General features: G+C 48.6%; 1 protein-coding gene across 1 annotated transcript; it reads left to right on the top strand.

Annotated features, from left to right (window-relative positions):
• Positions 1-25772, top strand: LOC141147275 (protein disulfide-isomerase A5-like; the record flags this gene model as incomplete). Its single annotated transcript, XM_073634483.1, is given in 4 exon segments — positions 1-99; positions 8929-9092; positions 10873-11003; positions 25708-25772. Coding segments are annotated over 4 exon segments (444 nt in total), but the record flags the coding sequence as incomplete, so codon positions are not given.
• Between the last annotated feature and the right edge of the window lie 1229 nt (positions 25773-27001).

Here is a 27001-nt window from a genome sequence, read left to right as displayed (position 1 = left end):
TAAATCGCTAATAATATGAATCTCTCTGCAGGGTGCGGACACTGTAAAAAAATTAAGCCAGATTATGAGAAAGCCGCTGAAAGGTTGCAGACGGAAGATGTAAGAATCCTTTCCAAAGATATATTATTTCAGAAATCTTCTCTGGTTTTTATTGGCTGCCTCTTGTGCTATTACCCCCCTCCCCCTCCCCCCTTTTTTTTTTTTTTTACCCACTTCTCAGACTGCGGAGTGACTTAGTGGTTTCTTCTGACTTGCAGCAATGGGGTTCACAGTTTGAATTCCGAGCAGGGCGCCATCTGCATGGGGTTTGCATGTTCTTTCTATGCTTCTGGTTACTCCGCTTTCCTCCCACACTCAATACTGAAGCTGGTTGGTCACAGGAACCGTCTCCTCGTCTACCTTGGCCCTAGTATGGGAGGAGGGGCTCCTGGGTTGTAAGCTCCTTGACCCAGGGACTGATGTGAATGTATAATGTGACCCCCTTACTAGAGCTGCACCATTCTGGCTAAAATGAGAATCACGATTTTTTTTTTGCTTAGAAGATAGATCGCGATTCGAACGGAGATGACCGCACTTAACCGGGATTGAAGGGGCTCCAACTTCCGATAACCGCCCGGGCGCGGCGTTTTCGTTTTATTCATTGAAGTGTAATTTTTTTCCCAAAAACATTGCGTTTGAAAGACGGCTGGGCAAATACAGTGTGGAATAAAATATTGCAGCAATTGCCATTTTATTCCCTAGGGTCTCTGCTAAAATATATAGAATGTTTGGGGGTTCCAAGTCATTTTCAAGCAAAAAATATTGATTTTAACTTGTCAGAAAAAGGTTTAGACTTTAAGTGGTTAAACTTCCTGCATTTACACGTTGTCGTTGTCGAAAAGGGACTTTTTTTTTTTTTTTTTTAATAAACAAGTGTATCCCTTTGATCTAAGAAGGAAGAATTAGTTACATTGTTTCATATTCTAAACTTGGCAGACTGCCCAGATGTTTTTTCTTTTGACAGCTGAGTGAGCAGATAAGTCTCTCCACTTGTTATATGAAAGAATCAGCAAACTCTGCAATATAGATTGTCAGGGGAGGTGAATCGAGATCGCGATTTTTATTTTTTTTTTAACGATTAATTGTGCAGCTCTACCCCTTACTGCACTTAGGTCCTCCCATGAAGTAAACCCGGTTACAGTTTCTGTTGACCAGGAAGCTGAGCGTTGTTTGCTGACCCACAGGAACCAGGAGGACTGGCAGGAAAGCAAATACAATTCTAGGATGGATGGTTTGAGCACAAGCATCCTCTTCATCCTTGGAGGACCTGTACTGTGGAAGTTGTGCTCAGAATAGGCAAGGGGGGGGGGCAGGCAAACGTCTAGTCATTGGTGGCGCCTGTGGTCTCCTTGTAGATGATGTGGAGAAAGCACGGGTCCATGGAATGGATGAAGCGGGGAGAGCCTTGCAGGTCCTGAGGTACAGCTTCCCCTTCAGCAAGGAGAACAATGAGTACCAAAGGAGTGACGTCACCAAATCTCGCATTCCAAATCCGGGCAGACTGGCAGTCATTGAAAAGAGAAAGTGTCCCCAAGTCACTGGTGTCAGTGAAAAAGAAAAATGTCTGAGTCGGTGGTGTTGCTGTAAGGGAAAAGTGTCCCTGTGTCGTTATGCCGCTGGAAGGAAAATGTCCCTTCGTTGGTGATGTCAGTAAAAGGGGAAAAAACGTCTGTGATGTCACTGGAGCGAAAAAAGTGTCCCTGCGTTGGTGGTGTCACTGGAAGAAACACCCCTACAAAAGCTCCGCCTCCACCTCCACAGTACTCAGCTCTTCCCTTCCATGCTGTTACTCATAAACAGAAATCGGTACAGGAAGCCACAAGTCACAGCAGTAATCGCAGGGCTAGTTTTTTGTTTTTTGTGTTTTTGGTTTTTGTGTTTTTGTTTTTTGTGTTTTTGTTTTTTGTGGTTTGTTTTTTGTTTGTTGTTGTTTGTTGTTTTTTGTTGTTTTTTGTTTGTTGTTTGTTGTTGTTTGTTGTTTGTTGTTTGTTGTTTGTTGTTTGTTGGTTGTTGGTTGTTGGTTGTTTGTTTGTTGTTTGTTGTTTGTTGTTTGTTGTTTGTTGTTTGTTTGTTGTTTGTTTGTTGTTTGTTGTTTGTTTGTTTGTTTGTTTGTTTGTTGTTTGTTGTTGTTTGTTGTTGTTTGTTGTTTGTTTGTTGTTTGTTTGTTGTTTGTTTGTTGTTTGTTGTTTGTTTGTTGTTTTTTGTTGTTTGTTGTTTTTTGTTGTTTGTTTGTTGTTTGTTTTTTGTTGTTTGTTGTTTGTTGTTTGTTGTTTGTTGTTTGTTGTTTGTTGTTTGTTTGTTGTTTGTTGTTTGTTTGTTGTTTGTTGTTTTTTGTTGTTTGTTTGTTGTTTGTTTGTTGTTTGTTTGTTTGTTGTTTGTTGTTTGTTTGTTTGTTGTTTGTTGTTTGTTGTTTGTTGTTTGTTGTTTGTTTTTTGTTTTTTGTTGTTTTTTGTTGTTTGTTGTTTGTTTGTTGTTTGTTTGTTGTTTGTTTGTTGTTTGTTTGTTGTTTGTTTGTTGTTTGTTGTTGTTTGTTGTTTGTTGTTTGTTTGTTGTTTGTTGTTTTTTTTTTTTGTTTTTTTTTTTAAAGCACGTGGTGTGTGAACACATTCCAAAAACTCCACCCGGTGCAAAAAAAAAAAAAAGGGGAACACTAAAAGTGCACATAGGTGTGCACATATGGTCCTCCAAAATCTGAGGACCTTGCCCTCATCGCCCCGGGGCGTTAGGCTCCAGACGGGAACCAGGGTGCTTTTTCACATGGTCCATCTGGCCAAAGCCACGCGGACCCCGTTCTCTGGGAGGTCTGCCGAAAACGGACCATCCCAAGTACTAGGTGGGGCTCCCCCCCGAAGGGAGACCCCATGAGAGAGGGCGGACCAAGCCAGAAGGCCAATGTCCACCCCCCTCCCAATACTTTCAGGGGACCTCCACCCTACCAGTCACACCTGCAACAACGTGTACAGACCCAACAACCAGAATAAAATACATAAGGTGACACCAGTGTTAATTTCGTCGACTACAACATTTTAGTCGACTAAATGAATACTATTTTAGTCGACTAAAATACGACTAAAACCAATTGAGATGACTAAAATATGACTCCAAACTTAAATGGCATTTTAGTCAGAAGACTAAAGACTAAAACTAAATTGAAATTTGACTTCAATATTAACACTGGTCTGTAGGTCATGTTCAGACCTCAATACCATAAATAATAACAGATGAGATTTTTCCCTCCAGCCGTATATAATGAGTTTGGAAATTGTAGAGAGAGGTTCACTAATGCATTACAATTTAATTACACCCATTAGGTTTTAGACGACTAAAATGAGTTTTAGTCGTCTAAAATGTACTGGAGACTAAATACGACAAAAAAAATTGCAGAAGACTAAAATAGGACTAAAATGGCATTTTAGTTTTAGTCCCAAGACTGAGACTGAAACTAAATTTGCTGCCAAAATTAACACTGGGTGACACACAAGACGAGCAACCTTTAAAGGGGGTTGTAACCCGGATGCATTAAGGTAAAAAAAACACCTGGCAGTCACCCCCCCGTTTTACTTACCTGAGCCCCTTCATCTCTTTGGTGGGGACGCGCCGTCCCTCTCTCCACGGGGTCCTGACTGTTCATTGGAGAGAGTGATAGCAGTGCAGCCATTGGCTCCCGCTGCTGTCAATCAAATCCAATGATGGGGGTGGGGCCGAGTCTGGCATTCGTGTCTATGGATGCTAATGCTGGACTCGGGAGCGCGCCCGCAAGGTAACCCAACCCCCCCCCCAGGGAGTGCGCTTCTCTCCTAGGGGGTTATCTGACGCGGGGAGGAGCCGCCGGGGGACCCCAGAAGAGGAGGATCGGGGCCAATTTGTGCAAAACGAGCTGCACAGTAAAGGTAAGTATTGATATGTTTGTTATTAAAAAAAAAAAAAAACGATCCTTTACAATCACTTTAAGAGTGTGGAAAAGGGAATTGGAGAAGGTGCAATTTGTGCCATTGTGTAATACAATGGCCGGCTTTCCGTCCAGGAATAAGAATTCCTCTAGTCCCAGCCAAAAGGCCCGGCCCAAGAGGCAGATACACCACAGGGTTTTGCCGGAGCTCCCAATGCTGCCCCCCCTACACACATAGAGCTGGGGCAAGTGCCCCTTCTGCCCCTCTTTTCATCCAGGCCCTGGGGGGGTAAGGGCACTAGGAGTGTTTATTAAACCAGAACCGGGCTATAAAGTGGTGACCTCCATGTGACCAAAGCCTCCCTCTAAAAGTTTTTGGAGGGATTTGGCCATGTGATTGGCCGGTTCTGGGTAACGCTGCGGCTCTTAAACACTTCATGATATTTATTAAGCTCCGGGGAATTTTTGGAAGAGCTCTAATGACACATTAAGTTCCCCCCCCCCCTGGCAGAACCCGGCTAATGCCATAGAAAGCGGACTAATGAAAAGAAGTCTCGTCTCTTCCAAGGATCCTCAAGGAGATTGTGCCGAGCTTCGGCTGATTGCTAATTCGCGCGTCGTGCCAAGACCCGAAACGTCTTCCGTCGGAGAACATTACAGGAAAAGCCCGAGCGTCTTGTTTATTAGAACTGTTTGCCATCAGGATTAATTAAACTTGTCATATTTGGAGAAATACAGAAATGTGCCGTTTTATTGGAAAATTGCTTAATGGGGACTTTTTTTTTTTTTTTTTTTTTCTGCTCGCGGTGCGCCTGGCCGGTATACAGAGCCGCATTAATCACTTAAAATTTGTAATCAAGCGAATAAATAATTTTGAAGGCTTCTACATGAACATCCGCCCAGAACACTTGTCATGTGATCGCGTGAAAATTAACTGTAAGATAGCGGCTTGTATTTTATATGGTAATGGCGGCACGTACTGGGGGAGGTTCATCAAGAGTCAAGGGGGCGGGGATAAGAGAACCTCCTGGTGTAGTATGGGGGATAGGATCTCTCTCTCGCTCGCGCTCTCTGTCTTGCTCGCGCTCTCTGTCTTGCTCGCGCGTTCGCTCTCTCTCATGCTCTCGCACTCTCTCTTGCTTGCGCTCTCTCTCGCTTTCGCTCTCTTGCTCGTGCGCGCTCTTTTGCTCGCGCTCGCCTTCACTCTCTTGCTCTTGCGCTTTCTTTCTCGCGCTTTCGCTTTCTCTCTCGCGCTTTCTCTCTCTCTCGCGCGCTCTCTTGCTCGCGCTCACCTTCACTCTCACTCATGCTCTCTTGCTCGCGCTCTCTCGCCTTCTCTCTCTCTCGCTCTCTCTCGCCTTCTCTCTCTCTCTCTTGCTCTCTCTCTCTCTTGCTCTCTCTCTCTCGCCTTCTCTCTCGCTCTCTCGCCTTCTCGCTCTCGCCTTCTCGCTCTCGCCCTCTCGCTCTCGCTCTCGCCTTCTCGCTCTCGCCCTCTCGCTCTCGCTCTCGCCCTCTCGCTCTCGCTCTCGCCCTCTCGCTCTCGCCCTCTCGCTCTCTCGCCCTCTCGCTCTCTCTCTCGCCTTCTCTCTCTCTCGCCTTCTCTCTCTCTCTCTTGCCTTCTCTCTCTCTCGCTCTCGCTCTCTCTCTCGCTCTCTCGCCTTCTCGCTCTCTCTCGCCTTCTCGCTCTCTCTCGCCTTCTCGCTCTCTCTCGCCTTCTCGCTCTCTCTCGCCTTCTCGCTCTCTCTCGCCTTCTCGCTCTCGCGCTCTCTCTCTCTCTCTCTCTCTCTCTCTCTCTCTCTCTCGCTCTCTCGCCTTCTCGCTCTCTCTCGCCTTCTCGCTCTCTCTCGCCTTCTCGCTCTCTCGCGCCTTCTCGCTCTCTCTCTCGCCTTCGCTCTCTCTCGCCCTCTCTCTCGCCTTCTCGCTCTCTCTCTCGCCTTCTCGCTCTCTCGCCTTCTCGCTCTCTTGCCTTCTCGCTCTCTCGCCTTCTCGCTCTCTCGCCTTCTCGCTCTCTCGCCTTCTCGCTCTCTCTCTCGCCTTCTCGCTCTCTCTCGCGCCTTCTCGCTCGCTCTCTCGCCTTCTCGCTCGCTCTCTCGCCTTCTCGCTCGCTCTCTCGCCTTCTCGCTCGCTCTCTCGCCTTCTCGCTCTCTCGCTCTCTCGCCTTCTCGCTCTCTCGCCTTCTCGCTCTCTCGCCTTCTCGCTCTCTCTCGCCTTCTCGCTCTCTCTCTCTCTCTCGCCTTCTCGCTCTCTCTCTCGCCTTCTCTTGCTCTCTCTCTCTCGTCTTCTCTCGCTCTCTCTCTCTCGCCTTCTCTCGCTCTCTCTCTCGCCTTCTCTCGCTCTCTCGCTCTCTCTCTCTCGCCTTCTCTCGCTCTCTCTCTCTCGCCTTCTCTCGCTCTCTCTCTCTCGCCTTCTCTCGCGCTCTCTCTCTCTCGCTCTCTCTCGCGCTCTCTCTCTCTCGCTCTCTCTCTCGCGCTCTCTCTCTCGCCTTCTCTCGCTCTCTCTCTCGCCTTCTCTCGCTCTCTCGCTCTCTCTCTCTCGCCTTCTCTCGCTCTCTCTCTCTCGCCTTCTCTCGCTCTCTCTCTCTCGCCTTCTCTCGCGCTCTCTCTCTCTCGCTCTCTCTCGCGCTCTCTCTCTCTCGCTCTCTCTCTCGCGCTCTCTCTCTCGCGCTCTCTCTCTCGCGCTCTCTCTCTCGCGCTCTCTCTCTCGCGCTCTCTCTCTCGCGCTCTCTCTCTCGCGCTCTCTCTCTCGCGCTCTCTCTCTCGCGCTCTCTCTCTCGCGCTCTCTCTCTCGCTCTCTCTCTCTCTCGCGCTCTCTCTCTCGCCTTCTCTCGCTCGCTCTCTCGCCTTCTCTCGCTCTCTCTCTCGCCTTCTCTCGCTCGCTCTCTCGCCTTCTCTCGCTCGCTCTCTCGCCTTCTCTCGCTCGCTCTCTCGCCTTCTCTCGCTCGCTCTCTCGCCTTCTCTCGCTCGCTCTCTCGCCTTCTCTCGCTCGCTCTCTCGCCTTCTCTCGCTCGCTCTCTCGCCTTCTCTCGCTCGCTCTCTCGCCTTCTCTCGCTCGCTCTCTCGCCTTCTCTCGCTCTCTCGCTCTCTCTCTCTCGCCTTCTCTCGTGCTCTCTCTCTCGCGCTCTCTCTCTCGCGCTCTCTCTCTCGCGCTCTCTCTCTCGCGCTCTCTCTCTCGCGCTCTCTCTCTCGCGCTCTCTCTCTCGCGCTCTCTCTCGCGCTCTCGCGCTCTCTCTCGCGCGCTCTCTCTCGCGCTCTCTCTCTCGCGCTCTCTCTCTCGCGCTCTCTCTCTCGCGCTCTCTCTCTCGCGCTCTCTCTCTCGCGCTCTCTCTCTCGCCTTCTCTCGCGCGCTCTCTCTCTCGCCTTCTCTCGCTCTCTCTCTCGCCTTCTCTCGCTCGCTCTCTCGCCTTCTCTCGCTCGCTCTCTCGCCTTCTCTCGCTCGCTCTCTCGCCTTCTCTCGCTCGCTCTCTCGCCTTCTCTCGCTCGCTCTCTCGCCTTCTCTCGCTCGCTCTCTCGCCTTCTCTCGCTCTCTCTCTCTCGCCTTCTCTCGCTCTCTCTCTCTCGCCTTCTCTCGCTCTCTCTCTCTCGCCTTCTCTCGCTCTCTCTCTCTCGCCTTCTCTCGCTCTCTCTCTCTCGCCTTCTCTCGCCTTCTCTCGCTCTCTCTCGCCTTCTCTCGCTCTCTCTCTCGCCTTCTCTCGCTCTCTCTCTCGCCTTCTCTCGCTCTCTCTCTCGCCTTCTCTCGCTCTCTCTCTCGCTCTCTCTCTCGCCTTCTCTCGCTCTCTCTCTCGCTCTCGCTCGCTCTCTCTCGCCTTCTCTCGCGCTCTCTCGCTCTCTCTCTCGCCTTCTCTCGCGCTCTCTCTCTCGCCTTCTCGCGCGCTCTCTCTCTCGCCTTCTCGCGCGCTCTCTCTCTCGCCTTCTCGCGCGCTCTCTCTCTCGCCTTCTCGCGCGCTCTCTCTCTCGCCTTCTCGCGCGCTCTCTCTCTCGCCTTCTCGCGCGCTCTCTCTCTCGCCTTCTCGCGCGCTCTCTCTCTCGCCTTCTCGCGCGCTCTCTCTCTCGCCTTCTCGCGCGCTCTCTCTCTCGCCTTCTCGCGCGCTCTCTCTCTCGCCTTCTCGCGCGCTCTCTCTCTCGCCTTCTCGCGCGCTCTCTCTCTCGCCTTCTCGCGCGCTCTCTCTCTCGCCTTCTCGCGCGCTCTCTCTCTCGCCTTCTCGCGCGCTCTCTCTCTCGCCTTCTCGCGCGCTCTCTCTCTCGCCTTCTCGCGCGCTCTCTCTCTCGCCTTCTCGCGCGCTCTCTCTCTCGCCTTCTCGCGCGCTCTCTCTCTCGCCTTCTCGCGCGCTCTCTCTCTCGCCTTCTCGCGCGCTCTCTCTCTCGCCTTCTCGCGCGCTCTCTCTCTCGCCTTCTCGCGCGCTCTCTCTCTCGCCTTCTCGCGCGCTCTCTCTCTTGCCTTCTCGCGCGCTCGCTCTCTTGCCTTCTCGCGCGCTCGCTCTCTCTCGCTTTCTCTCTTGCGCTCTCGCTCTCTCTCGCTTTCTCTCTTGCGCTCTCGCTCTCTCTCGCTTTCTCTCTTGCGCTCTCGCTCTCTCTCGCTTTCTCTCTTGCGCTCTCGCTCTCTCTCTCGCCTTCTCGCGCGCTCTCTCTTGCACAGGATCAGCGGGCCGTGCATCGCGTTCGGAGCATGCGGGCTTCTTCCCCGGGGCTCCTTCCTCGGGCTTCGCAAAGGGGGTGGCACAAACCCAAAATACACCACTGCTTGTCACTCCAGGAATAAAGAGGGAATATTCCAACGGCGACTGTCTCCGGTGACAGTTTCACAAAGGGGGCTTCGCCATATTTAGTCTAGTATGATTACTCTTATTTCCTATGGTCGGCCGCTCCATCTAGTGGCCATAATGCGGCATTTTCCTGAAATACCTTTTAGGACCACAATATGGCAGCCAGATGGAGCTAAAAACTATTTTATTCCCGAAGTCGGGAATGGCGCAGTGCTGATTTCCATCTGTTCTTGTTTTTCAGGGTGTCGGAGTTTTGGCGGCGGTGGATGCGACCGTTCACCGGTCTTTGGCGGAGAGGTTCAAAATCTCGGGTTTTCCAACTTTGAAGTATTTTGAAAACGGCGAGGACAAGTACACGGTGCCGCACCTGCGCACAGAGCAGAAGATTGTCGAGTATATGCACAAGTAAGCCGCCTTCCATTGTCCATTTTTTGTATTTATTCTTCTACCACCAGGTCATGTGATTACCGCGGTCTAGATTTTACCACCCATCGCTGATCCCCCATAGGAGTTGGGGGGACTTACTGGAAAAAAAAGGGGCTTTACAGCACCCCAACAGTCATACATTGTCCAGATCTGTTGTGAGTGAAATATGATTTTATGGTCAATTTTATTTACCGTACTTATTTTTACGGTTTAAAGTTTATTGTTGTGTTTTAAATTACTACTTTTTAATTTTTTTGTAGAACATCTTTTTATCTAACTTGAAAATATATTTTAAATAATAAAAAAAAAATTATAAAATTGTTTGACATCTTCTTTTTCTTTTTTAACAAATAAACTTTTTTAATAAAAAAAAAAAAGTAAAATTATAAAGAATATACAATTTTTGTGTAGCACCTTTTTTTATTTTAAATTTGATTATATATATATATTTTTTTTTTTTTTATTTTTTTTTTTTTATGAGATATTAAAAAAATAAATACAATTTGAGCCTTTTTTTCTAATTGCAAACAATTGTTTCATCATTATATCTCATTGCCTTGTTAGCGCTTTTGACTTATTATTGTGACTTTTGTACACGGACTCATGTTTTCAAGCGTTTCTAGCGCTACTGTTATGTAGGCTCCATAACTATTTCAGTAAAAACATTGAACAAGAAAAAATTAAATAAAATTGTATTCCGCTTTTATTTAACAATGGAATTAAAAAAAAAATTTAAATTTATAAAAAATAAATAAAATAAAATAAATTGTATACCACTTTTTTATGTAACAATTTTTTTTTTTTTTATTAAAAAAAAAAATGTTTTTATACAAAATTAAATTAATTGTATACCACCTTTTTATTTAGTGTTACCAAACATTAAAATAACAAACTTGTTATACTTACCTGCTCTGTGTAATGGTTTTACACAGAGCAACCCGGATCCTTCTTTTCTCAGGTCTCTCGCCGGCGTTCCTTGCCCTCCTCCCTCTTGCTGGGTGCTGTGTGTGGGGGGGGCACTCAAGCAAGCGAGCTCCCGAGCTGCAGCTCTGTGTGTCCATTCGTGCATGGCGCAGCATCTTGGCCCCGCCCCCTCCGTCTGCTGATTGGCTCACTGGTTGTAATTAATGGGAATGGGAGCCAATGGCACCCGCTGCTGCCAAAATTATTTGTATACCACCTCTTATTTAATAAACTTTAAAAAAAAAAAAAAAAAAAAAGGATAAACCATTAATAAAATGTATTTAACAAATACTTCTCTATTTTTAATAAAAAAAAAAAAAAAAAAATTCACAAAAAAAAAAAATAAATAAATACAAACGTTTTACACTTCTTCCCTTTTTTTTTTTTTTTTTTTAATGTAAAAATCCTCTTCTCAGGATTTGATTGACAGCGGCAGGAGCCAATGGTGGCTCTCACTGCTGCCTTTATGACACAGCCCTCAGCACATTGATGGATTGAGGTCAGGGTGGGGGTGGGGGAGCTGAACACAGAAGGTTTGCAGAGAATGCATTAAGTTAAAAAAAAAAAAAAAAAAAACACTTCTGCTTTTACATCTAGTTTAAATTAAATATAAGGTCATTTATAAAAAAATAAATAAATAAATAAATATAATCCTTTAATATAATTTTATAAGGACTGTGAACTGGAGCTCCGCCCTGAAATTGGGGGGGCAGAGCCCGGGCCCCCCAGCTCCATGAATGACCTCTAGTGACCCTTCCTGTCTGTCTGCTGACCCCATGTGTGTTCTCATTGGCAGTCCCGAGGCCCCGCCCCCTCCAGAGCCTTCCTGGGAAGACAAGCCGTCGAGCGTGTTGCACTTCCAAGGGGAAGATTTCAAGGAGACTCTGAAGAAGAAGAAGCATGCGCTGGTCATGTTCTACGCCCCCTGTAAGTACTTCTTCTGTCTCATCAACCAGAGTACTGACACCCGCTACTTCATTAAAGGGGGGGTAATAAACCCAAAAACAAACATTTTATAGTATTGCAGCTTTACCAGTTCTTAGATATGATGGCCGCATTAGTTTTCTATTTTTAGGCTTGCTTTCTTTTTTTGTTTTCACCTGGTGATCCTGCCAGTAAGTCTGTTTCTTTTTCAAAAGAACGGGCTGCCCTGCAGATGTAGCAGTTTACAGGGATGAGACAAACCATTTACCACTGGCAGGGGGTGCTTACAATCATCAGCTTTCATTTATTTTCGTGTAAATCCTTTATCACAAACAAGTAAGAAAACTGTTACTGTAACGGATTATAAGGTGTGATCTGGAGTTTGCCCTTTGTTAGTGTATCTAAATCTGCTAGTCCATATAAAACTCCCCTCCCCCCCACCCCCCAGACTGACAATGCTGCTGCCTGCTGTGCTCACCCCCCCCCCCTCCGCCCTCCCCCCTGTGCTCCTTCATCCGGAGTGGGGGGATCTCTGATACAGGAAGGGTGTTAGTGGCCAGATCATCAGGTGAAAACAGAGGAGAAAAAAGCCTAAACAGAGAAAACAAATGCAGCCGCCACATCTAATGATTAGTAAGGTGGCGGATTCCCCCAGCTCATCTTCGGAGGTCTGGTGGAGTCCATGCCCGGACGGGTCAGGGATATTTTTGGTGGCAAAAGGGGGACCTACTCGGTATTAGGTGGTCGTAATGTTACGGCTAATCGGTGTGTATTTGAATTTACAGATATCACTATGAGAAGGGTTTAGATTTGAAACATTGTAACCTTTTTGGGCATAAATTGATTGTTGTAGCTATATTGTAAAAAATGTATCTATAGATATCGATATATAATATTTTTATATATAAATTTTACAGTGCCTTGCAATTCTCTGCTTTTTGTCATGTTACAACCAAAAATGTAAATGTATTTTATTGGGATTTTATGTGATAGACCAACACAAAGTGTCACATAATTGTGAAGTGGAAGGAAAATGATAAATGATACAAATAAATATGTGAAAAGTGTGGGGGGGCATTTGTATTCAGCCCCTTTACTCTGATATCCCCTAACTAAAATCTAGTGGAACCAATTGCCTTCAGAAGTCATCTAATTAGTAAATAGAGTCCACCTGTGTGTCGTGTAATCTCAGTAAAAATACAGCTGTTCTGTGAAGCCCTCAGAGGTTTGTTAGAGAACCTTAGTGAACAAACAGCATCATGAAGGCCAAGGAACACACCAGACAGGTCAGGGATAAAGTTGTGGAGAAGTATAAAGCAGGGTTCGGTTATAAAAAAAATCTCCCAAGCTTTGAACATCTCACGGTGCTCTGTTCAATCCATCATCAGAAAATGGAAAGAGTATGGCACAACCGCAAACCTACCAAGACATGGCCGTCCACCTAAACTGACCGGCCGGGCAAGGAGAACATTCATCAGAGAAGAGCCAAGAGGTCCATGGTAACTCTGGAGGAGCTGCAGAGATCCACAGCTCAGGTGGGAGAATCTGTCCACAGGACAACTATTAGTCGTGTTCTCCACAAATCTGCCCTTTATGGAAGAGTGACAAGAAGAAAGACATTGGTGAAAGAAAGTCATAAGAAGTCCTGTTTGTAGTTTGTGAGAAGCCATGTGGAGGACACAGCAAACATGTGGAAGAAGGTGATCTGGTCACATGAGACCAAAATTCAACTTTTCGGCCCAAAAGCAAAACACTATGTGTGGGGGAAACTAACACTGCACATCGCCCTGAGCACACCATCCCCACCGTGAAACATGGTGGTGGCAGCATCATGTGGTGGGGATGGTTTTCTTCAGCAGGGACAGGGAAGCTGGTCAGAGTTGATGGGAAGATGGATGGAGACAAATACAGGACAATCTTAGAAGAAAACCTGTTAGAGTCTGCAAAAGACTTGAGACTGGGGCGGAGGTTCACCTTCCAGCAGGACAACGACCCGAAACATCCAGCCAGAGCTACAATGGAATGGTTTAGATCAAAGCATATTCATGTGTTAGAATGGAATTCAAAAAGGTGATTTAAAAAAATGTGATGGTTTCTGTTGCAGAGAACAAACTGATTTGTTCTGCATTGAGGGTTCACATCTATTTAAATGCGGTTCTTTCCCTCCCTGGCCGGCCTGGAAGAGGTTCGGCTCGTCTTGTAACATGTTGAGTTTAATGTCTTCATGGATTTGCATTATTTTCCCCGATAACATCCGAACAAACAGAATCTCCGATATTTTCATTACACGTCTGCCAGCAGATTTCAGGAGAGCAGATTATCCACCTCGAGCAAAGCGGAGAGAACGAGGAGAAGTCTATAAACGGCGGCACAGTGCCAAGCATGCCCGCCGGTCTCCACCGCATCTCTCCGCTCCGCTCCCATCTCCTCCTGATTTGTGTCTCGTTTTTTAATCAACTCGCGCCTTTTCTAACAAGTACTAAGCTGATTTGTAATGACGTTATTTATGACTCCAGTTTGAGATGAACCGTTTAATGGTCTTTTAAAGTGCGAATCGGAAGAGCGCTGCCGTAAATGTGTAATCGTGTGCGAAATTTATCACTCCACAAGTAGCATCGCTGTAAATGTTTATTTACCATGTTTTTATATAGCTCTGACATATACCGCAGCGCTGTACAGAGAGCACTGAGCCAGTCACATCAGTCTCTGCACCAGAGGAGCTTACACTCTAATGTCCCCTCCCCCACAGTCACATCAGTCTCTGTACAGAGGAGCTTACACTCTAATGTCCCCTCCCCCACAGTCACATCAGTCTCTGCACCAGAGGAGCTTACACTCTAATGTCCCCTCCCCCACAGTCACATCAGTCTCTGCACCAGAGGAGCTTACACTCTAATGTCCCCTCCCCCCACATTCACACACTATTATACATTTATATAGCTCTGACATATACCGCAGTGCTGTACAGAGAACACTGAGCCAGTCTGCACCGGAAGAGCTTACACTCTAATGTCCCCTCCCCCACTGCCACACACTATTATTATTATTATTATTATTATTATTATTATTATTATTATTATTATACATGTATATAGCTCTGACATATACCACAGTGCTGTACAGAGAACACTGAGCCAGTCACATCAGTCTCTGTACCAGAGGAGCTTACACTCTAATGTTCCCTCCCCCACAGTCACACAGTATTATTATTATTATTTTATTATAATACATTTATATAAGTGTCCAACTGTGGGGGAGGGGACATTAGAGTGTAAGCTCCTCTGGTACAGAGACTGATGTGATTTGGCTCAGTGATCTCTGTACAGCACTGCGGTATATGTCAGAGTTATATAAATGTATAATAATATCTCTGACCTATACTGCAGTTCTGTACAGAGAACACTGTAGAACACTGTAGCAAAGGAGCTTACGCTCTAATGTCCCCGCCCCCACAGTCGCACACTATTATTTATTTATATAGCTCTGACATATACCGCAGTGCTGTACAGATATCACTGAGCCAATCACATCCGTCTCTGTACCAGAGGAGCTTACACTCTAATGTCACATCAGTCTCTGTACCAGAGGAGCTTACACTCTAATGTCCCCTCCCCCCACAGTCACATCAGTCTCTGTACAGAGGAGCTTACACTCGAATGTCCCCTCCCCCCCACAGTCACATCAGTCTCTGTACAGAGGAGCTTACACTCTAATGTCCCCTCCCCCCACAGTCACATCAGTCTCTATACAGAGGAGCTTACACTCTAATGTCCCCTCCCCCCACAGTCACATCAGTCTCTATACAGAGGAGCTTACACTCTAATGTCCCCTCCCCCCACAGTCACATCAGTCTCTATACAGAGGAGCTTACACTCTAATGTCCCCTCCTCCCCCACAGTCACATCAGTCTCTGTACAGAAGAGCTTACACTCTATTGTCCCCTCCCCCACAGTCACATCAGTCTCTGTACAGAAGAGCTTACACTCTAATGTCCCTACTTTCTAATGTCCCTTCATGGGCGGTTCCACATCCTGGTTTGTATTTGAGTTTTTTTCTGTGAAGTCTCTATTGGCTGGTTGTCACTCTAAGGGGAGGACTTTTTCCTTGCCCGCTGCTTTCTGCCCATTAACCCTTTGGAAGGTCAGTGGGTGTATTTATATGGACTCTAGCGCCATGCTGTGGGTGGGTAGAATGGGACCGCTTGCCATGATCTGTACACTTCAAGCCGCTCTCAGTGAGAAATAACAATGCATTTCCCAGCAGTTTTGGCACCGAGACAGTTAAGGGCACTTTAAGGGTTATGGGGTATTTTGGGACCTTTTTTTTTTTTTTTTTTTTTTTTTAGTGAAAAATTGTGTCAGCTTATCCCGGAGCGCGGTTATCATTAGAGGTCTGGAAGAGTCCGCTTCAATGAAAGATTAATCTGTAAAGAGCCTCCGAGGAATCGCACTAAAAGCATTTCTCTGACATCTCGTTTTGGTATTCTTATCAGACGTTCCCTCTCAGCTGTATCCGTTATTTAGCCTTCATTTTGCCAGGAAGACATTGATGCGGTCACTCTGCGGTAAGCTTGGCGTTTAGTGACCGTAGGTTGCGTTGCCGTACTGCATAAGGAGCTCAAATCAACGCAGGTCAGCAGATTCCCATTTACCTTCACAGTGTCATGTGGATGACAGTTCTAAGGCTGAGTTCAGGTGAAATTGCCAAAAAAAACCCACCAAACCGTTGTCTTTAGAGTCCATAATAATCGTTGATAAAATCGAAACCCATGGAAGGTAAAACCAAGCCAGCGCCTTTTGTGGCCAAATAGTCTTCGGTCATCAGGACCTTGTTTCAATGCTCGTTCTTGAAGCGATATCCATGTGAAGATCCCAAGGAGATCAGAGAAGAGGGAATCAGAGCCTTGAGGTAGAGACTGATGGGCCTTGAGGTGGAGACTGATGGGCCTTTGAGATGGAGCCTGATGGGGCCTTTGAGGTGGAGCCTGATGGGGCCTTTGAGGTGGAGCCTGATGGGGCCTTTGAGGTGGAGCCTGATGGGGCCTTTGAGGTGGAGCCTGATGGGGCCTTTGAGGTGGAGCCTGATGGGGCCTTTGAGGTGGAGCCTGATGGGGCCTTTGAGGTGGAGCCTGATGGGGCCTTTGAGGTGGAGCCTGATGGGGCCTTTGAGGTGGAGCCTGATGGGGCCTTTGAGGTGGAGACTGATGGGGCCTTTGAGGTGGGGCCTTTGAGGTGGCGACTGATGGGGCCTTTGAGGTGGAGACTGAGGGGCTTGAACCGTGACAAAGCTTTTGATGCGATGGCCCCTATGTCCAGAGAGGGGTCCTGATAATAGCCATGGACTGCCTGACTTTGTTCACACACACATTGCTATTATCAAGATCCTCCTCTGGACATAGGGGTTCTCTAGAAAAAGCCTTGTGGAAAGCTTTGACAGCCGTTGAAATCTAAAAGCCCCGATGAAGGGTAATTGGTTCCCAAAACGAGTTTTGACAGCACCTCATACTCATTTCTCTGGAGTTCGACCTGTTTGGGTTTGCGTTGCTTTGGATGTCGCAAGTCCCATTGCGATGCGGTTGGGTTTTATGAATGGACATTGCAAAAAAAGAGCAAAGTGTGCAAGGGTCTCGTGCAATAAAAATGGTACATTTTGTGTTTTTTTTTTTTTTTTTTTTTTTTTGAACAATTTTTAGCAAATCGCTATCTTTCAGTGGAGCAAAGTATCTCACACTAGAAGAAGGCAGACCATTATAGTGGTGGGTGTGATGAGGCTTAAGTACAGTTTTGGCAGCTGTCAATTCTTCGGACAGTACCCGCTCCAATGATCTCCTGATGGCACCTTTAGGAAAAAGGCAGGCTGTTTCAGGATGGAGGGCTAGACAATGCATTTTGAGGATTTTTTTTTTTTTTCACGCAGCAGTAAATGCCCTACTTGAGGTGGAGCTGGAGCGCCTTGAGGTGGAACTTAATGTCCTTGGAGGTCCTACTGCATATATTGTGCTGTTGCAGGAAAAAGGCATCAGTGACCTATAGGAGAGGGCGGTCTCCTAGCGCAGAGTATGATGGGTTGCATTAGTTATCCATTACAGTTATGTAATCGATTGACCATTCTCGTTATGGGGTTGACCTCTATCCCAAGGTTCAGCTTCATAAATGTAAAGTGTATGTAAGCCCTTTCTCTTTTTTTTTTTTTTTTTTTTTACCTACTTTTGTATAGAGTAGGAGATGGTTGGAACACTTGTCTTTGGGGAGATTGACCTTTTCCTGTCCCAGAGACGTAACAGTGTGAGGAAGTCCCCTTTTAGGCACGTCTCCCCATTGGAAGGTTTTGGCCTCCTCTCATATGTGGCCAACAAAGAAAGTCAAGCAAAGACTAGTCACTAATTTTGCCTCTGTGCTCCCATTGGCTCAGCCATTCTCAACCAGAGTACTATAGGGTTCCTCCAGAGGTTGCAAGTTGTGGGTAACTGTCCCCCTATCTGATGGCCGATGCATTATTCTGTGGCAAATGTAATTTGCCAGAGCCAGGGACACGATGCCTGTGATCCTTTTTGCTGGCTGTAACTGTGGCATTCTCATGGTCGCTGTAGGGTGGTGGTGGTTGTCCACTGACGGTCTGTGTAGGGGGCATTTTTCCTCTGACCCCAATGAATTGATTTTATTGGGGGTCCCCCTGAGGCCTGAAAATTATTCTAATGCCATGTACACACAGGCGGACTTTTTGACTGGACTGGTCCGAAGGCACGAATCCGTCAGACAATCCGACCGTGTGTGGGCTTCATCGGACCTGCAGCAGACTTTTTAGGTCGAAAATCAGACTTTACTTTTTTGAACGTTTCAAATTTTTCCGCCGGACCCAGTTCCTATCGAGAAATCCGCTCGTCTGTATGCTAGTCCGACTGACTAAAACCCACGCTAGGGCAGCTATTGGCTACTGGCTATGAACTTCCTTATTTTAGTCCGGTGTACGTCATCACGTACGAATCCGTCCAGCTTTGGTGTGATCGTGTGTAGCCAAGTGCGTTCGTTCGAAAGTCCATCAAAAGACTGTCGGACCTTTTGATGCCGAAAAGTCCGCCCGTGTGTACACGGCATAAGTGTTTTTCTGAGGTAGAGCGTTTGAGAGAGGCTGATCGTTTCCCCATTACTGACCCACCATGCCTTGTTGTGCTCTGTGGGGAGGCGGCCATCTTGGTAGAGGAGCAGGGCTTTTCTTCCCAGATCACTGATAATCTGATGACTGGAGGGGGAAATGACAGAGGTGGAGGAAGCACATATCCACAGAATGGATGAAGGAGAAGCATGGAGATCCTTGCACTGCAGGTCCTCGGGTGCAGCTTCTTCAGCAAGGAGAACAGTTTGCAGTACAGTAGTGACATCCATCAAATCTCACTCCAAATCTGGTCAGACGAGCATTCAGAGGCAGCAGTGCCTTACATCTCGCAGACCGTGAACAATTCGCAGAGATGTGAACCGCGTGTAAAGGTACATTTTATTGGTGTACTGCTTGGGCACAATTAACATTTTGAAATGTCCACCACAACATCGCACTACTAGAACATGAACAATTTGTCAGAAACCATGAAATCAGGCCGAAGTACAGTGAAATCACACTTCTTTAATAATAAAAGTAAAAAGAACAAACGTTGTCAAAACATAGCCAAAGTTCAGTAACCGGAACGTATAGTCAGACAAGCCAGAAGTCAGGGATCAACAGCAAGCAGGATCTGGAGCCAGAAGGGATGTCAGCAAAGCAAGTCTTGAACAGGATCGCAGGAGATCGTTTCTGTGATGTTGACCAAGGCGAAGGCAGAGATCCTCTAGACTGGATGGCTTAAGTAGGCAGGACTGACGAGCAGGATATCATCAACAGCTGAGTAACTGTGGAGAGATAGGAGCTGGAAATTAGCCAACAGCTGAGCGCCCAGCTCTGAGAAGGAAGGGCTGAACCCAGCCCTGACGCAGTTCCATTTTACCACGTAGGGCGAGGACCACATCCACTTGCCTTCCAGTCCACTGACCACAAAATATCTGTTTTGGGTGGACTGACCCTTTAAATATGTTCCTCAGTTGGGTGTAATATCCAGTTTATCTTCTGCTCTCTGTGACTCTTCGATGAGCCGACATCTGTGCTTTTTCCCCATTCGTGTTTTCAGCGCTGACTTAAACCGCCTCTCTGATCCTCGATATCGGGGGGGATTAATGGATTTGTAGCTGACGGTTTTAATGCCCTAAATAAGGCCTGAAATAAATTTAACCCCGAAAACACACAGACTGCGCTCTTCCCTCCTGTACCGCGCAGCCGACGCCTGGAAATTGTGTGTTTGTTTTTATTATTAAAAGATCTTTTATTGTCCAAATTCTTTCATTGGAGGGTGTATCCGGGCTCTCCAAATGAACAAATATATAACACTTCTGAAATAAGGACCCTTAGTCTCCAAGATTGCTTCATTTATATATAGCTCTGACATATACCGCGGTGCTGTACAGAGAGCACTGAGCCAATCACATCAGTCTCTACACCAGAGGAGCTTACACTCTAATGTCCCCTCCCCCACACATCAGTCTCTATACAGAGGAGCTTACACTCTAATGTCCCCTCCCCCACAGTCACATCAGTCTCTGTACAGAGGAGCTTACACTCTAATGTCCCCTCCCCCACATTCACACACTATTATTATTATTATACATTTTATATAGCTCTGACATATACCGCAGTGCTGTACAGAAATCACTGAGCCAATCACATCAGTCTCTGAACAGAGGAGCTTACACTCTAATGTCTTCCCACAATCACACACCATTATTATTATACAGTGCCTTGAAAAAGTATTCATACCCCTTGAAATTTCCCACATCTTGTCATGTTACATCCCAAAACATAAATGTATTTTATTGGGATTTTATGTGATGGACCAACACAAAGTGGCACATAATTGTGAAGTGGAAGGAAAATGATAAACGATACAAATAAATATGTGAAAAGTGTGGGGGGTACATTTGTATGGCGCCCCCCGGAGTCAATACTTTGTAGAACCCCCTTTCTCTACAAGTCTTTTTGGGGATGTCTCTACCAGCTTTGCACATCTAGAGAGGACATTTCTGCCCATTCTTCTTTGTAAAATATCTCAAGCTCTGTCAGATTGGATGGAGAGCGTCTGTGAACAGCAATTTTCAAGTCTTTCAAGCCCCAGTCTCAAGTCTTTTGCAGGTTTTCTTCTAAGATTGTCCTGTATTTGTCTCCATCCATCTTCCCATCAACTCTGACCAGCTTCCCTGTCCCTGCTGAAGAAAACCATCCCCACCACATGATGGGCCACCACCATGTTTCACGGTGGGGATGGTGTGTTCAGGGTGATGTGCAGTGTTAGTTTTCCCCACACATAGAGTTTTGCTTTTAGGCCATAAAGTTGAATTTTGGTATCATCTGACCAGATCACCTTCTTCCACATGTTTGCTGTGTCCTCCACATGGCTTCTCACAAACTACAAACAGGACTTCTTATGACTTTCTTTCACCAATGTCTTTCTTCTTGTCACTCTTCCATAAAGGGCAGATTTGTGGAGAACACGACTAATAGTTGTCCTGTGGACAGATTCTCTCACCTGAGCTGTGGATCTCTGCAGCTCCTCCAGAGTTACCATGGGCCTCTTGGCTCTTCTCTGATGAATGCTCTCCTTGCCCGGCTGGTCAGTTTAGGTGGACGGCCATGTCTTGGTAGGTTTGCAGTTGTGCCATACTCTTTCCATTTTCCGATGATGGATTGAACAGAGCTCTGTGAGATGTTCAAAGCTTGGGAGATTATTTTATAACCTAACCCTGCTTTATACTTCTCCACAACTTTATCCCTGACCTGTCTGGTGTGTTCCTTGGCCTTCGTGATGCTGTTTGTTCACTAAGGTTCTCTAACAAACCTCTGAGGGCTTCACAGAACAGCTGTATTTATACTGAGATTAAATTACACACAGGTGGACTCTATTTACTAATTAGGTGACTTCTGAAGGCAATTAGTTCCTCTAGATCAGGGATATGCAATTAGCGGACCTCCAGCTGTTGCAGAACTACAAGTCCCATGAGGCAAAGCAAGACTCTGACAGCCACAAGCATGACACCCCGAGGCAGAGGCATGATGGGACTTGTAGTTTTGCAACAGCTGGAGGTCCGCTAATTGCATATCCCTGCTCTAGATCTTAGGGGATATCAGAGTAAAGGGGGCTGAATACAAATGCCCCCCCCCCACTTTTCACATATTTATTTGTATCATTTATCATTTTCCTTCCACTTCACAATTATGAGACACTTTGTGTTGGTCTATCACATAAAATCCCAATAAAATACTTTTACGTTTTTTGGTTGTAACATGACACAATGTGGGAAATATCAAGGGGTATGAATACTTTTTCCAGGCACTGTATATTTTTATATAGTTTTGCTGCCAAGGTACACTTTAAAAATCCTCTTACCTCTTGCTGGGCTCCCATTCCTTATGATGTCTTCTATTATAAATGAAGCGAGGGTGGGGGGGAGGGGGGGGGACAGCTTCCACCAATCGTTATCTTTTTGTGTAAATTCTTTTATTGCGCAAAGAATAGCACATTAACCTCCCCCTCCCCCCTCCCCCTCCCCCCTACATTGAATTCCCTTTTTAATAAACACTTTAATTACAATAAACGTCATTTATAAGAACATACGGCTGGAGTTGGTCTTTTGTTCCCGGATATCTTTCCAATTAGCGGGAGAGCCCATCTTTCGCTGGAGCGCCATCAGCGGCGTAATTACGCCTAATTGTTTGTGACATGAAAGCTGCGGTTTTGCCGATTTTAATTATGGCGGGTCTTAATTCCTCCTGATGGCCTCCTGTATGGCGCGCTCATAAGCGGCGGGCGCTGGTGTTGGAGTCTTGGCGCTGTCGCTCCCCCTCCCCCCTGCTGGCCGCCCAGCGATGACAAGATTCACCTTACAGGACAAATTGTTTTTTTTTTTTGCGAACGTCTCCTGTCAGATCCGATCAGAGCGGCGGTGGTAAATCATTGACCCAAACCTGATTATTGGTGACCGGCAGAATCGGAATGGCGGGCGGCGGAGACGGATTGGGAAGTTAATCGCTCTTCACACAATGAGTTACAGCCGCCGCGGCCGCCGCTCGTGCGCAGTGTTTTACGCGCTGTGATTTTTCTTCCTGTTCTCGCAACAATTGCTGCTGTTAATTGATACTTTAGTGTTATTATTTGTGACAATGTAGCAAAGCCGTAACAACTGCGCTCAGCCACTCGAAACGCCCTTTTCTGCACAACAAGCGCGCGGCTCGAAGGACAACCGCCTAGCCTCCTGAATGCCTTTCAGCCACATGGGCACCGCGGGTCGCTCTTCGGAGGCCAACCCAGGTGTAACCGGGACATAAGACCTTACAGGTATGGCCCCTCCCCCAGCCTGTGATTGGCGAATGAATCAAGAAGCAGCAAACCGATGAACTGTCACTCTGCTGTCTCCTTATATCAGCAGCTCAACACACCTGATTGGCTCCTTTTTTTGTGCTGCTTCTTCAGCCTCAAGTCCTGAGCTCTGCTGCACATGGTGGAATATACACATGATAGCGGGTCGCTCGCTCTGCCTTTCCTCCATTCAGAAATGACCTTGTGTTCTTTTAAAGGGATTCAAGGTTGTACTGTGACCAGAGGAGGCGATGCCTTGCATCAGGGCTTGATAAATGTGCTTTGAATAAAGGAGTCAAACCGTTGGGAACCATTTTTAATTTTTTTAATTTTTTTTTTTTTACCTACAAAGCTTACAGTTGAGCTTATCCTTTAACCACTTCTGCTCTGGTTTTTACCCCCCTTCATGACCAGGCCATTTTTCCGATGAGGCACTGCCTTACTTTAAGACCCCTTTCACGCTGGGGTGGTGCGGGCGTTAGCGGTAAAGCGGCGCTAGTTTTAGCGGTGCTTTACCGCTGTTGTGGCGGCGCTTTTCGGCCGCTAGCGGGGCACTTTTAACCCCCCGCTAGCGGCCAATGAAAGGGTTAATAGCGCCCCCGTGTTTGCACCACTGCTGAAGCGCTTTGCAGACGCTTCGGCAGCGCTGCCCATTAAATTCAGTGGGTGGGTGCGGTGGAGGAGCGCTGTATACTGCGTTCCCGCACCGCCCCAAAGATGCGGCTTGCAGGACTTTTTTTTTTTTTCTCCCGTCCTGCAAGCGCACCGCCCCGGGCTGAAAGCACTCGGGCATGTAGAGGGCGCTATTTTAGCACTAAAACGTCTGAAAAGAAGCTCCCCAGTGTGAAAAGGGGTCTAACTGACAATTGCGCGGTCATGTGACACTGTATCCAAAGAAAAGAAAATGTATGTTCTTCTCTCCCCCCGCAAATAGAGCTTTCTTTTGGTGGTATTTGATTTCCTCAGTGGTGTTTTTTTTTATATTTTGCACTATAAACAAAAAAAGGCACAAGATCAGCACATTCCCCTCTCTCCGAACGGCGGTCTGCCTTGGTTACATAAGGCAGACCGCTGTTCTGGCTTTCTCAGGAACGATCGGTGGGTCCCTGTGGACTTCGCATCCGCCGGACCCTGTTGATTTGGCTCTCGCTGTGTCCAGTCCACACACGCGCACGCGCCTGCCCCATAGACCCGGAACTGTCAGGTCACATACCAGGTACATTATCTGGTGCAGAGTGGCCGGACTGCCGCAGTATATCTACGTAGGGTGGTCGCTAAGCAGTTTAATCCTTTCGCTACCAGAGCTGTTTTTTTGTTTTTTGTTTTTTTTGGGGTTTTTTGCACACGTCTTTAAAAAAAAAAAAAAAAAAGAATTTTAGGCCTTAAGATTACATTTATGTTTTCTGAAGGTAGACACTCTAGAGCAGGGGCGCCCAACCGCTGGCCTGCGGTGCCCTATGATGTTCTGCTCTGGAATGCAGATGGGCAAGCCCAGATCGCCGGTCTCCCGACCCGCCATGTCCGAGAATCTGTGTAAAGAACGCAGACGGCGATAGAGGATCCGGTGCTACACAGGAAGCTTCGGCTCTGCTCTCTACTGCAGCCGCATGCTTCCTCCAGCGCCGGCTCCTGTCACACTGATGCTCTTGGATGGCGGTTCGGGAACCAGCCAGCAGTACCTTCCCTGGGGGGCACAGCCAGCAGTACCTTCCCTGGGGGCGGCAGCCAGCAGTACCTTCCCTGGGGGGGGGGGGCAGCCAGCAGTACCTTCCCTGGGGGGGGGGGGCAGCCAGCAGTACCTTCCCTGGGGGGGGGGGGGGCAGCCAGCAGTACCTTCCCTGGGGGGGGCAGCCAGCAGTACCTTCCCTGGGGGGGGGGGCAGCCAGCAGTACCTTCCCTGGGGGGGGGGGGCAGCCAGCAGTACCTTCCCTGTGGGGGGGGGGCAGCCAGCAGTACCTTCCCTGTGGGGGGGGGGCAGCCAGCAGTACCTTCCCTGTGGGGGGGGGCAGCCAGCAGTACCTTCCCTGGGGGGGGGGGGGGGGGCAGCCAGCAGTACCTTCCCTGGGGGGGGGGCAGCCAGCAGTACCTTCCCTGGGGGGGGGGGGGCAGCCAGCAGTACCTTCCCTGGGGGGGGGGCAGCCAGCAGTACCTTCCCTGGGGGGGGGGGGCTGGGGGGGGGGCAGCCAGCAGTACCTTCCCTGGGGGGGGGGGGGAGCCAGCAGTACCTTCCCTGGGGGGCGGCAGCCAGCAATACCTTCCCTGGGGGGGGGGGGGCAGCCAGCAGTACCTTCCCTGGGGGGGGGGGGAGCCAGCAGTACCTTCCCTGGGGGGGGGGGCAGCCAGCAGTACCTTCCCTGGGGGGGGGGGGGCAGCCAGCAGTACCTTCCCTGGGGGGGGGGGCAGCCAGCAGTACCTTCCCTGGGGGGGGGGGGGCAGCCAGCAGTACCTTCCCCGGGGGGGGGGGGGGGGGGGGGGGCAGCCAGCAGTACCTTCCCTGGGGGGGGGGCAGCCAGCAGTACCTTCCCTGGGGGGGGGGGGGGGGGCAGCCAGCAGTACCTTCCCCGGGGGGGGGGGGGGGGGGCAGCCAGCAGTACCTTCCCTGGGGGGGGGGGGGGGGGGGGGGCAGCCAGCAGTACCTTCCCTGGGGGGGGGCAGCCAGCAGTACCTTCCCTGTCGCTTGGGGGGACAGCCAGCAGCCAGCGATACCTGCAGGAATCCTGAGGAAGAAGTGAAGATTAAGAGGCGGGACCCAATTGGACCCTCCATTCAGCTCTATAGAGCAGCAGATGTAAACTGACTTGTGTTCGTTTACCTATCTCCAATCCAATCCACTTAAAAAAACAGAAGGGGATCGGTTCTTCTTCTGTCTGAGCAGATAGGACTGACGGGCCCATAGAGTGTCTGTGTCTGCTCTTCCTATGCAGAGTGGACACGGACTCGTCATCTGCATCACATTACATTCTTTCATGGGCTGGATGGCCGGGGAAACTGTCAACTGGGGGACCTGGATGTGATGTCATATGTGTCACTTCTGGGTCAGCATGAAGGAGGCACTTGAGGTCCCCCCCCCCCTCCCCCCATACTAAGTAAGGTGACCACTACTGCTCTAGACGGATCTCCCGATTTATGGTGTATACATAGTAACATTGGTCCAATTTGAAAGGATAACATTTAGGGAAATGTGCAAAAGACTGCAGAGATGTACTGAGCCCAGGCAGACATACACCCTTTATTGTCCATCATTTCTGTACTAACCGTATTTTCTGTCCTCTACAGGGTGTCCACATTGTAAGAGCGCCGTCCCCGACTTCACATCCGCAGCTGAAGAGTTCAAAGATGACGCAAGGTGGGTAGAGATTACACCAGAGGGCGGGGTCATGATATCACAACTCGAGCCAGCCAATCATCTGTGTCCTTTCATCTCCCTCTAGTGGCTGTCTGTATGTTAGTCAAACAGTTTGCATTCCTTGCTGATTGACTGCACAGATAAACAGATGACAGGATAGGATGCTAATGTTTTAAAGAACAAGAGATCCCTGTGCTGAGTTTCCCAGGTCTGTACACCCGCTGTGCCCATTATGAGGGTTCCCACCATCCCTGTGCTGAGTTCCCGGGTCTGTACACCCGCTGTGCCCATATGAGGGGTTCCCACCATCCCTGTGCTGAGTTCCCGGGTCTGTACACCCGCTGTGCCCATTATGAGGGGTTCCCACCATCCCTGTGCTGAGTTCCCGGGTCTGGTACACCCGCTGTGCCCATTATGAGGTGTTCCCACATCCCTGTGCTGAGTTCCGGGTCTGTACACCCGCTGTGCCCATTATGAGGCGTTCCCACCATCCCTGGGCTGAGTTCCCGGGTCTGTACACCCGCTGTGCCCATTATGAGGGGTTCTCTCCATCCCTGTGCTGAGTTCCCGGGTCTGTACACCCGCTGTGCCCATTATGAGGGGTTCCCGACCATCCCTGTGCTGAGTTCCCGGGTCTGTACACCCACTGTGCCCATTATGAGGGGTTCCCACCATCCCTGTGCTGAGTTCCTGGGTCTGTACACCCACTGTGCCCATTATGAGGGGTTCCCACCATCCCTGTGCTGAGTTCCCGGGTCTGTACACCCGCTGTGCCCATTATGAGGGGGTTCCCACCATCCTGTGCTGAGTTCCCGGGTCTGTACACCCGCTGTGCCCATTATGAGGGGTTCTCACCATCCTGTGCTGAGTTCCCGGGTCTGTACACCCGCTGTGCCCATTATGAGGGGTTCCCACCATCCCTGTGCTGAGTTCCCGGGTCTGTACACCCGCTGTGCCCATTATGAGGGGTTCCCATCATCCCTGTGCTGAGTTCCCGGGTCTGTACACCCGCTGTGCCCATTATGAGGGGTTCCCACCATCCCTGTGCCTGAGTTCCTGGGTCTGTACACCCGCTGTGCCCATTACGAGGGGTTCCCACCATCCCTGTGCTGAGGTTCCCGGGTCTGTACACCCACTGTGCCCATTATGAGGGGTTCCCACCATCCCTGTGCCTGAGTGAAGAAGACTACACCTACAACTAAAACCTCTCTTTCGGGTGGACTG

This window comes from Aquarana catesbeiana, linkage group LG06, assembly GCF_042186555.1.
Source record: "Aquarana catesbeiana isolate 2022-GZ linkage group LG06, ASM4218655v1, whole genome shotgun sequence".
In the NCBI taxonomy this organism is placed as follows: Eukaryota; Metazoa; Chordata; class Amphibia; order Anura; family Ranidae; genus Aquarana; species Aquarana catesbeiana.
This window is presented reverse-complemented; position numbering and strand designations above follow the sequence as displayed.